Source organism: Papaver somniferum, chromosome 5 (genome assembly GCF_003573695.1).
Source record: "Papaver somniferum cultivar HN1 chromosome 5, ASM357369v1, whole genome shotgun sequence".
NCBI classification, from domain to species: Eukaryota; Viridiplantae; Streptophyta; class Magnoliopsida; order Ranunculales; family Papaveraceae; genus Papaver; species Papaver somniferum.
In genome coordinates this window covers 164,099,348-164,111,566 of record NC_039362.1, presented here as the reverse complement: position 1 = coordinate 164,111,566, position 12,219 = coordinate 164,099,348, and the positions used below count along the sequence as shown (strand labels likewise).

Here is a 12,219-nt window from a genome sequence, read left to right as displayed (position 1 = left end):
AAAGTGGAGATGATTAACGAAAGAGGACAAATAGTGGTATTTGATTCTCAATTAAATCATCAAAAAACTCATGATTTATAAAACTCTAATAAAACTCTACACCTGTTTTGTTAAGGTGTTCCTTGTACCTATGTCTTTGGATATATCCAACCAGTCTTCCTTTCATTGGTTAAACCAAAAGGGAGTACTTTTCTTCTTCATTTGGTGTCATCAATATCTGCCCAAGTCACTTTGAACTCAAGCAATGGTTGTCAATCCACTGCAACTTTTACACTCTACTAAAAAAGCAAATAAGATGACAGAAGTAAAAGAATATGTACGATCAAGTTACATTTTGGCAAATGTCAACATGCATTGTTTCCATAAGAACTGCCAGGTATCCCTGCCAAATTGTGCATCCAAAACCAGAGAATTCAAAAAAAAAAAAAAAGATAAGTTCAAGATGTGTATGATTTGATTTTAACTGTTCTCTTATTCTGAGTCACAGTATTCTGTCACCGGCTGACTAAAAATAAATTCAAAAACAAAATATTCACTCTACGATTACATTGACGAAATTTTTATCTTCGAATCTTTTTGGGCTTTAACCTCTTCACAGCCATGAACGTTACAGCAGCTGATAAAGAATACCTGTGAACAATAACATTTCAGCTAAGCAGAAACGCACTAGACAACGCTTAACTTTAGATTACAAAATGCTAGTTGAACATTTACTACTTGCTTTTTTAGGTCGATGTGGTTTCAAATATTTCAATAATTTTTTTAACCTTTAGTTAGATGCAAGAAAAGTAACAATGACATTTCTCAAAATTGATGCATTTCTAATATCTGCGTAAATTAAGGCTACAGGCCTACAGCACCCTCTTCCAGACACAAAATGCTTGAGCTAGCTTTCGAGATCTCCAGACACAAAATGCATTTCTAATATCTGAGTAAATTATTCTTCACAGTTCACATAGATGATGTAAGTGTCAGTGTCCAGTTTCTAACTAAGAAGATTTCCTAGATGCGACTAATTGGGGCAATCACTTTACTTTACGTACAATTGGACAACATCGGTACTCTTAAAGTAAATAGCATTAGAAGATGCTAAATTTTAGTTATCAGCAAGATAGAAACCATACCACGTCAGTGTATAATTGAGATGGTCTTGTGGCATGGTTGAACTGCGGATCAAAGTATTGACATCCTTCGGGAGAGGGTACGGGTTACCGTGATCAACATTGTCATTGATATCTTCAAGATAGAGAGTATCCTCGGGCAATCCAGCTGCACGTGCAATCGCAGGTACATCAACATAGAACCACTGACCGGAACTGGGATCATTTGCAGGGACAAAAATACTAGGTTTCTCACTTCCACGAATCACACCAATAACTTTCACAGAAGGAGTAGAAGAGATTACTGGATCCTGATGATTGCATCGAAAAGATTAAAATCTTGCAACTAATATAGCCATATGTGCCTAATTAGAGAAGATATAGGATCTACCTCAACTGTTTTAGCTATAGGCTTCTTAGACCAAAACTTCCATCTAGAGCTTCCTTCAGTTTCTCCATCATCGACAATTTTTATATTCGAAACTGGTTCAACATTTTGAGAATCCTTTTGATGCTTCTCTCTCCAGCTGCGTGGAGCCCATCCTCTGTTAACCAGAACTGATGACTGCACACTGACAATAGATTTCTTAATAAATTGACAACTCAGTTGTAAAAGATGCTGAGCAGTTACGCAATATATGCAGAAGCATCATGAAGAAGCAAATTTAAGAATTTGGTTATGTGAGTCAAATAACCTTTCAGTCAGGTTTTGTTACCACCGACATGCTAAAACCCAAAGCTTGGTTAACTGACAACCAGTCTTTTTCAGAGCATGAAATCTGAAAAGTTCTACATAAAATGCACAATGCCCTCCACCATATGATCGACCTATTGGAGCTAAAAGAACTGATAGAACCGATTCTTTTTGGAGGATGTTTTTTCGAAGAGATGTCTGACATCTTATCAAAGACCAGAAGGCTTAAATCCTTTGAGTTCCCAGTTTGCCTTGTTGGTTTCTTTATCTCATGTTTTTGTTATATAGTAACTCAATTGAATTGTGAGACCATGAAGTACTAAGGATATATGTATGTGATAATTACTTTACCAGAAGACGAACACAGTATGATGAAAAAATGAATGCTATCCCTTAGATATCAGATATATGTAGGCATGACACCAGATTTCTGTGACAGTACTAAGGTGATCCTAGAATTCTTGTATATACTACGTACTAACAGTGCCAAACGACAAAAAAAGGCATTTTCCGAAGTACTAAGGATATTTGTATGTGATAATTACTTTACTAGAAGACGATCACAGTGTGATGAAAATGAATGCTATCCCTTGGATATCAGATATATGTAGAAATGACATCAGATCTCTGTGATCTCTGTGACAGTACTAAGGTGATCCTAGAATTCTTGTACATACTACGTACTAACAGTGCCAAATAACAAAAAAGGCATTTTCCGAAGCCTTTATCCAATCTTTCTTCGTATTTTCTAATTTACTATAAGTTGGACGGACGGACCCTATTGTATGAATTGACATGAAAGCAGTAGTAGTACTGGTCTGAGTCTCCCTCCCCCTTGTCAGCAATTCTCCCACTAGATCCAATCCAATTAGCTTTAAAAAAAAATCATGGAAATCTATATTATAGATCATGCATCATATATAGACGTCAGAGTCAGTCAGGGTGGTGAACTTTTTCTCTCAAACAGAGAAGAAGTCGTGTGGGTTTCTGTTAAAACACTTTTGCTGTTTCAATAAGCATTTTCATTTACTTGCAACAACATCTTCTTTTTTTCTCTTCCTGTGACTGACCCCTTGTACTAATTCAAGAGAAAAATTATTCACATTTATAAATCATCATCAGATCAGTCTTTTCTTTTGTACATGCAACAACATGACATTGCAGAAACAGTTCAACACTGCTGCTATAATCTATCATCACCAAGTATATGAAGACATGAACAACAACAACAGCAACAACTATACTGCTGGTACCACTGCTTCTACTACAGAGAACAGTAACTCAACTTCTTTTGCTCCATCAATGGGTTTATTTGCAGAGATTAGTTCTTTGTCTATTAATCCAAATGGGTTTTGTTCAAGAGATAGTAAATATACAAGTCCTACGAATAATTTAGAAATGGTTAGTAAGAAAACTAGTAATGCTTCTTGCATGGGAATTCCTTTTTTCACTAACAGCAACAACAGTTTAGTAGATCAGCTTCATCTTAATCACAATGAGAAATGTGCTGGTGGTGGGAAAGGCTCTGATTTCAGTGATAGTTTTGAAGGAAATAATGGTATGAACATGGATCAAGATAACAGTAACAGTAATTTAATCAATGAAGAAAACCCATATGGTGGGCAATCAAAGCTCTGTGCCAGAGGACATTGGAGACCTGCAGAAGACAGCAAACTCAAGGAACTTGTTGCTCTTTATGGTCCTCAGAATTGGAACCTAATTGCAGAGAAGCCGGAGGGAAGATCAGGTGACATAGAAAAAAAAAGATAGAATGTGTCTAGTCTCATTAGAGCTCGTTTTTTGGTCTAAAAAATGAAATACTATTTTTCTTCTGATTCTTCAAATTTTCTTGTTTTGTGTTTTCAGGGAAGAGTTGTAGATCAAGATGGTTCAACCAGTTAAACCCAAAAATCAACAGAAGAGCATTCAGTGAAGAAGAAGAAGAAAAACCAATGTCAGCTCATAGAGTATATGGTAACAAATGGGCAATGATTTCTAGACTTTTCCCTGGAAGAACAGATAATGCAGTCAAGAATCACTGGCATGTTATAATGGCAAAAAAATTTAGAGAACAATCAAATGTATATAGAAGGAGAAAACTAAGCCAAACTGTTCACAGAAAGTTGGATGACAATTCAAGCTTAACCACTGAACAAAACTGCTTTGATCTCACCAATGGAAGCTTCACCAGCTTATCTCCTTACCCATTTTCAACTTCCATTAATACTGAATATATGTTTCTTGGTTCTTCAAACAACAACAACAAGATCTCTCCTGATCAAAATGGGTTCTGTGGTGCCGACCAAACAACTTTTGATCCATTCACTGGTCTGTTATTTCTTCACAAGATTGTGTTTTAGTTTTTGCAGTACTTTCTTCATTGATTTTCCTTCCTCTATAATTATCTGTGGCAGTTGTTCAACTAATTTGTTCTTTTTAAGTACATATGTTTCATACCTGCTTACAGCCATAGCTGCACCTAGATTCGGCAGATTCTTATTCATTAGGCAGATTCTTGTTCTTATGGTTCAGGTTAGTTCACATAAAAGACATGATGAACCTATTCCTAGTTTCATGTAAAATTAAACACAGAAGATATAGATGTTCATGAGCCACAAACTAGTAATCTAAACATCGTCAAACATTCAAGGAGACACGCTAATAATCCATAAACCAGAACATATCTGACTAACCGCAGCAGAGTTACCTCTTAGGGTCACTTGAGTTTGGCACTAGAGGTGTAATGACGTAGTAGCCATTTTCTGTCACTCCTGAAATACTCCTGGAACGAGGTCCAACATAAATTGACTTACTCTCATCAAAAATACCTTCGCACATCACTCTCCTAAATTCCAGAGACCCTGAATCTCCACTTGAAGAAGAGGAAATGTTGTTCCACACAACAGGATCCAGTCCCAACCTATTCCTCCTATAGTCGAGCATCTCAACCTACAAAAAGAAACATTTGAGTATTACAGGAAATTACAAACAAAAAAGAAAATATCAAGAAAACCAATTATATCTCAGAACAAATTCAGCTATTCAGTAAAACCAAACAACTTCCATGTCATCACTTCAACCAATCAATACAGGTGATTCTAGAAGTATTGCCCCCATAGATAAATACAGGTGATTCTAGAAGTATTGCCTCTATAGAGTGACACCGTGAAGTTCAGACAGCCCCCAATACTTAAACACATAACTTAGAATTGACCACTTAAGCTTTGATGATTTTACAGGAAAATGAACTTCGCAAGCTCACATTTTCCCTAACAAGTATGGTAGCAAATGAAAGACAAATCACAAAAAATGCATTATTACCTTGTCTTGTCTTCGAAAAATTTGCCAAGTTCCAAGACCAAATGTGATAGCGCCAGGAAGGAAAAGTAGATATCTCGACCATGATTTTCTCTCTTAACACAACAAAAACAGAAAAGTTAGACGAGATACAACATTTTTATAATAAATTTTAGGGAGAGAAAAGGCACCTTGAGGTTGAAACGAAGACTCAATTGGAGATTCTGCAAGTGTGGAAAGAACCCGATTAGAAGTGGAGAATAGAGGAGTAAGTTTAGGTATTCTATTAGCACTAGAGAAGATGGAGGAGTATGTTTGAAGGTTTAGGGTTTTAGAAATTGAGGAAGTCATTCTTCACGAACATCACTTCTCTTTCTCTCTCAAATATATTAATTACTTTCGATCTCAGATCTTGGCGGACTTTTTAGCCCAGAGGGAAAATGTTTTTAGCAAAGAATACACGGAGCTGAGAGACTCAAGAGGCGAGGTCATTTTTGATGCCTCTCTCTCTCAGTCTCTCTTTATTTGAAACCTAATATTGGGCTTCACTTTATAACAAAAACGGGTTATCTAAAAGAGAATACTGGTTAGAACTTTGAAGTTTAAGAAGTTTCATCTTCCATCACCAAACATTAATCGATTTGAGTTAATGTTTAATCATTCTCATACCAATAACCATAGAGCATCCTATGATGTATAATTATCGATGTAATTTTAGAACCCGGGTCGCCTGGGTGAAAGCCAGGTATCCTAACCAGGCTGGACTACAATGGAAGGTTGGCAATCGGACAAGTGATAGTCTCTCATACTGAGAAGGAGAAGAACTGAGCATTGCTTAATCGTTAACAGTACGACAAATGTTGAAAATACAATTTTCAAAATGCACGATACGTAATTGTATTCACAGACAAGTATTTCGATACATAAAAAAATCAATCATATTGTTACACCGGAAAGCAATGAAACCCATTGGGGTATCCATATTAAACTCTCCTTCCCACTCTCTTTCCTACCAAGATGACAAGTAAATAGATAGGATCCTCTAATATATATGATATCCACTAAATTGAAGAAAAACCCAGAAGTAAAATGGAGACAAGAGTACAAGACACTGGTCAGATCAGAGCAATCAGAAACCTGGTTACTCATTTCACGATGAAGCGCTCACTGCAATGGGTAAAAAAACTTCCGATTTCTTCAGTTCTTTGATTTTGAATGCTTTACAAGCCAATCGATGACTGAATCAATGTTGGTAGAGTTTTTGCATGATATCATAAAGCAACAAACTTCCCTGTCAGTTATTGACCTTAGCTCCCTGATACAAAACAAACCATGCTTACAATCAACATATATACGAAATAGGCCATAAAATTTGATAGATTAAACACCAGTTTCACTCTCAAAGATTATTATATTTAACTTCTTCACTTACATTTGATCAGTTAAAGCCTGTTTAGAGAGAGCTTCAGGCTTGTCAACTTTGTTACCCAAAACCAACAATGGGATACCATTCAGTGAGGTTTTGCTCAACAGATCGTGAAGTTCGCTTCTTGAGATGGACAGATTATCATGATCAGCAGCATCAACAACATATCTGTAACAAGTAAGAGTAGGATGTTTAAACTAGCATAACGATACTCGTTACATGTATTTATATATTATCTTGACCACAACAATAGTAACCAGAATAGTCGTTCACATGATTTCTGGACATCCACAAAAAGTTAGTTAACCGAAGTAAAAAAATCAATAACAAATCGACATATTATATTTTTAAAATACACAACTAGTCATCTGAACTAAGAAATCACAACGAAATAATAGAATTTGTAGTCATAATGCAATGTGGAAATATAACGTATGTTTAGTGAACGCCTAAACGACTTTGTCATGTGTATTTAGCAAAAGAAGTCTTGGCTAGTGGTAGAACTTATCTGGGATAACAGTTAACAGACTAAAATTACATTCCATGACCATAAACCAAGTTCCATTCCAAGGAAAGATGCTTATAGACATCAAAGAACAAAACTTGGCCAAGGTTCTTCTAAAAACAGTATCTACACTAAGTAGGACTATAGCTTACAAGAACCTTTATTGATTATTATAGAAAAATTATGAATATATATTATATTGTTTTATGAACAAAAATCATATGAAAAAAATTAAGATTATCAATGAACAACATGTTCTTTCTTTTCTCTGATTTGAATAGTTAAACTAACATTTTCAATCAAGCCAATGATACTGAGGCAAAAATGAAAAAAATCCAGATAAGTGATATGCAGCATGGATAATAAGTAGGATGCATACACAATAGCAGAAACCGCGCGGCAGTATCTTTCCCACATACTACGGAAACGGGGCTGACCTCCAAGATCCCATAACTTTATTGTGACATTTCCTTTAGTGACCTTCCTCATATTGAAACCAATCTGTAGTCCACAAATTGCAAAAGCAGATTATGACAGAGTACCAACTAATAAGTAAAACTTTTCACATTAGGATAGGATATGCTAATGATGCAATCCTAACATTTTCATGGTAAACCACAAGAGAAAGCCTAGATTCCTTACCGTAGGAATCATGTCTTCGCTGTATCCACCAGTCTACAAAAACAGAGTTAAGGAGTACATATTAAGCTATTTGCATCAAAAACAGGCAACACTTGTCGGCTACTAGATAAATAAAGTAAGCATTTACTTACTGCAACAACATTGACAAGCGAAGTTTTCCCTGCATTCTGAAGTCCAATCAAAGAAAGCTCCATTTCTTGCTTAAAGAATAGGCTTGGAAAGAAGAAAAGTCCATGTATTAAGAAAAACAACTTAAACAATCCAAAGCAACAGCTTACACAAAATCCCGGTTAATCACATGCAACAGCTTATATGCTACTCTCTACAACGGTCCATCATGATATTGGCATGTTACATGCATGACACGAAGATACAAATGCCAGAAACTTACATGCATCTTAACAAAGAGAACTGCTCTGCCATTAAGATCAATAAATCATAGTTCACAGTCACTATCTTTTGGTATCAAAGCCAACCCCACAAATATGGTTCTAACAGCAAAAAGGATGGCCTCTGGAACTTACTACATTGAAAAGGCACTAACAAAAATCCAAGGCTAGAATAAGATCCTCCAACGGGGAAAACGATACCTATATACCTAAACCATTGAGTAGCTCCTGCGAGTGCAAGCTGTTTAATATTCAGTAATTAAAATTTCGGCAATTGTGAACCAGATTTTACTAGATGCTATAGTAAGTGCAGTCTTGAGTTTCGACAAAGTTAATCTGCAGAATCATCTAGTATCCAAGACAACTTCCCCTCTGCCCTCCTTTGGTCTTCTGGCTCAGCTCAAGGAGAGAATATCGTGCATTACATACCTTTCCAAGAAATTCTAACCATAGTAATCGAAGCGTTGTTTCCAGGAAATTATCATTGAAATGTGAAAAGTCATTAAGAATAGCTAAGATAAAATGTGTAAAACCACCTAAAAATCGATTGTCTAAGTGTCTGAATTTCCAACCATAAAACACGTGAGCATCCCAACTACTCGCGTATCACACAATTATCAGTTTTAAAAGTGTAATTCCGCCATAGCACACACAAGATTCAACAAACACAACCGTTTTCTATTTCAAAAAGATTTCCAATTCGAAGCAACCAAATGTAAACTCAATACAAAGAGTTGAATTCCCCGAAAGGAAATCAAAAACCAACCAAGAAACATTCATTTTTTTTTTATTTTTTTTTTGCAGATTATAAAATCTGCCACAAGGTAAATGGCCGATAAAAAAAAAATCAAATTCAATAACAGAACTCGCAATAGTATAAATGGCGGATAGAAAACCGTGACCATTAAAAAAAATGTTAATCGAAACAGAGATAGAAAAGATTATACCTTCGAAGCCAATTGAGGAAAACATCGAAAATTCCCATTGTGGATTACAGAAGAGAATTAAGGGATTTGAATGGAGATCGATCTGTTTTTATTTTTGAGATGATGAGAGAGAGGTCCTAACGAATTCTCTCAGCTCTCATCAATTGACCTAACAAACAACCTATCAGCAGTAGAAGAATGATGATCGATCTTTTTGGCAAAATTATACCGTATCCCGTATATGCGTATAGCGTATATGCAGTTGGTAGACTAGATGAATGATTGATTGATAACAATAAGTTTGTTATTGGACATACGGTCCATGTGTGGGCCATATCAGCTTCATGATTGGCGGTTTTAGAGGTGCCCATTTATCCGGTTTATCAAGAAGAGAAAAGAAAATATTCAGGAACAAGCCTTAAATGTAACGGAGATTTAGTGAATCATAAAAATTCCGAGTTATAATGGAGGTTTAGTGAATCATTTTTTGCGTCGCTTAATTGGAGGGTCCTAAAAACAATTAGGGGCCTGCACTATAGGATAAAAGGGTCGTGAAATAGTAAATATGGGTTATCCCTTATTCCATTTTCTTTTTGAAATGACTAAACTATCCCTAAATGATTAGTGTTAATGATTAATTAAGTTAAGTTAATTAGTTTGTTTAAATTAAAATCAGATTTAAGAGTTAAAATTTGGGGGGGGGAGTTGAGAAGAAGAAGAGGAGTTTTTGTGGGAAAAGTTAGGATTTTTAGAAATGAGTGATTGTAGTGGAGGAAATGATGTTGGTGAAGCTTCAAATAACAAACATGATTGTGTTGAAGGTGAGATTGTCTCAACTAATTCTATGGATTGGATGTTTGATGAAGAGATGTTAATAGAGGAAGCCATGAATATTGGTGCAAATGAAGATCTCATTGCTCAAAATGAAGGAACCAACCCTCAAAATGAGGAATCCCAATCTCAAAATAATCAGGTAAAATCTTATACCCTTCGATTTGTGTGTTTGTTGCTCCAAGTGGTCAAATCATCCCCACTATGGAACAACTCAGTGTAAGGGTCGTCAGAGTCGGGGGTGTATACCCAAACGACTCTGTGAGGTCGTCAATATATTGACACTATTAATAACGACTCAAACCTGCAACTTTTCCAGGTTATGAAAAATCGTTAGGGTAGTGTGATACAAATTGACAACCCTTTTTAGCTAGGTCACCCAGAGTCGTTATGCTTTTTGGTTAACACAGTAACGACTCTAAAACCAAAACTCCCTGTAAAATGTAACACTTAGGGACGTCATATTTGTAGTCATACGAAATGACGATCCTAGCTAGCCATCGCAAATGTTATGAAGGGTCGTTAGGTGCCGTAGTAATATGGTGTAACGACTCTTCCACTGGATTTTCATAATTTTTGGTTTCATAGAATCATTTTATTGAATCGTAAAAGACATACATCTTGCATAGCGTTGCGTTGAAGGAAATGAAAAACAATAGATAATAACGGTGCACCTGTACATTTAACCATAAATGGCGTAATTATACATAGTGCCTTCCAAGATAAAGTAACAATAATCGAACTCAAACTTTTTCCCATGAATCACCTCATATCGCGCATACGCCTTCCCCAGTGACGAATCCGACGAATCATTATCGGGTCTCTTGGTTCGTCGATGGACAAGGGTACCTCATTCGGCTTTTTTTCTCGCAATGGACCGGCATTCAAGTATCTGGTGTGTCAGGGAGGTTTGGAAGGAGGAGTGGGCATGTGTTTCTTGTCTTTCTTTTTACTACAATGGTAACACATAAAAAAAAGGAACAAATCAGTTGACTATTTCATGCTATCAGAACAAGGGTCGTCACCTTATTCTTTAAAACAGAAACGACTCTAATAGAAAACATGACGACACTACCAAATAATGTGACGACCCTATCAATATTTTGGATAGTGAGTATTTCTGTTTTGCAACTAGGGTCGTCAACTAAGAGTAACGACTCTAATCTAAACCATAAGAGTTCAATGACGACTCGAATATATATATTGACGACACTTCCAGTTTTTAAGACAGAGAGATTGTTCATAGCAGAATTAGGGTCGTCAATAGATTCGATTACAGAGGTAACGACCCAAATCTAGGCAAAAAATTGTAGTAGCAGAATTAGGGTCGTTAACTTAAACATCATATAGCTTAACGATTTTTCACAGAGTTAGCATGCATATGAAGAATCGTTAGGGTTTAAGAAAATACAGAGTAACGACCCACTCACTGTAACAGAAAAAAATCGGTTCCAGACCTTAATTTCACAATCAAGACTCAAGAAAAAATCAAAACAAAGGAGAGTCTTAGTTCACTTAATTTCTAATCGGCGCCATTTCTTCTTCTAATTCTTCCCGGCTTGTTACTGCGGTCTTAAAATTTTTCGTATCGACGAATTTTTTTTGTGTGTCGTTAATGGAGGAGATGGGGAAAACTCATGTGGGAGAGGAAGAGAGGGGAGGATAGTAAACTTATTTTGGTTTTAGGATTAATAGATTTTTAAGCAGTAAGGGTAAAATAGTATTTTCACCACCTTTTGGAATCCCCCTAAAATTTTTGGTGTGGGTATAAATTGGTCAGGGCCCCTAGTTGTTTTTAGGGTCCCCCAGTTAAACGAGGATTTTTTGGCCTCAAAACTACTATCGAGATTTTTGACTAACTCAAATGTAACTTGGGTGCAGTTGTATTCTACAAAATATCTGCAGAGCACTTCTTTCTGGGACTGCCAGTCTAAATCTGGAGATTCTATAATACATGATGAAAACATATACTCTCTGCTAGAGATATTTTTATTAATAATGGTTGCTGGTTTAGATGATCAGGTAATTTCATCTACATTTGGAATGACTGGCGGATTCCGGGAATACCAGGTTTTAGGATTTCAAGATTACAACATTCCACTATTCAGGTCACAATGGGCTCAGATCTTTTTAATCAAAAAGAAAAATCGTGGAACATAGAGCTTCTTTCTCTAGTTTTCCCACAAAATCAAGTCGAAGCTATATTATATATTTATATTCATTTAGATGTAGAAGTCGAGGGAAAACTAATTTTGTGGAAAACCACTTCAGGTCTTCAGAATCAGAATTCCCGCGGAAGCAGTTCTAGAAGAAAATGAATTTATAACCTAAAATCCATATATTTATGTGGAAAGTACTTCGTGATGGTATGGATGTGTTTTACAACTTGAGCAAGTTTAATAATCAGAT

At 36.0% G+C, this 12,219-nt stretch overlaps 2 protein-coding genes across 2 annotated transcripts; both read right to left on the bottom strand.

Moving 5' to 3' along the window:
• Positions 1-439: 439 nt before the first annotated feature.
• On the bottom strand, positions 440-5,597 carry LOC113283500 (surfeit locus protein 1-like). Its single transcript, XM_026532777.1, has 6 exons — positions 5,283-5,597; positions 5,116-5,207; positions 4,502-4,743; positions 1,492-1,672; positions 1,125-1,411; positions 440-630 (listed from the first exon to the last, which is right to left on the bottom strand). The coding sequence occupies exons 1-6, from the start codon at positions 5,440-5,442 to the stop codon at positions 561-563; spliced, it is 1,032 nt and encodes a 343-aa protein (XP_026388562.1). The 5' UTR covers positions 5,443-5,597; the 3' UTR covers positions 440-560.
• Positions 5,598-5,949: 352 nt separating this feature from the next.
• Positions 5,950-9,226, bottom strand: LOC113283502 (ADP-ribosylation factor-like protein 8a). The gene is made up of 6 exons (XM_026532778.1): positions 9,001-9,226; positions 7,796-7,877; positions 7,665-7,697; positions 7,402-7,523; positions 6,524-6,685; positions 5,950-6,406 (listed from the first exon to the last, which is right to left on the bottom strand). Exons 1-6 carry the CDS (start codon positions 9,036-9,038, stop codon positions 6,289-6,291), a joined length of 555 nt encoding a protein of 184 aa, XP_026388563.1. The 5' UTR covers positions 9,039-9,226; the 3' UTR covers positions 5,950-6,288.
• Positions 9,227-12,219: the final 2,993 nt, after the last annotated feature.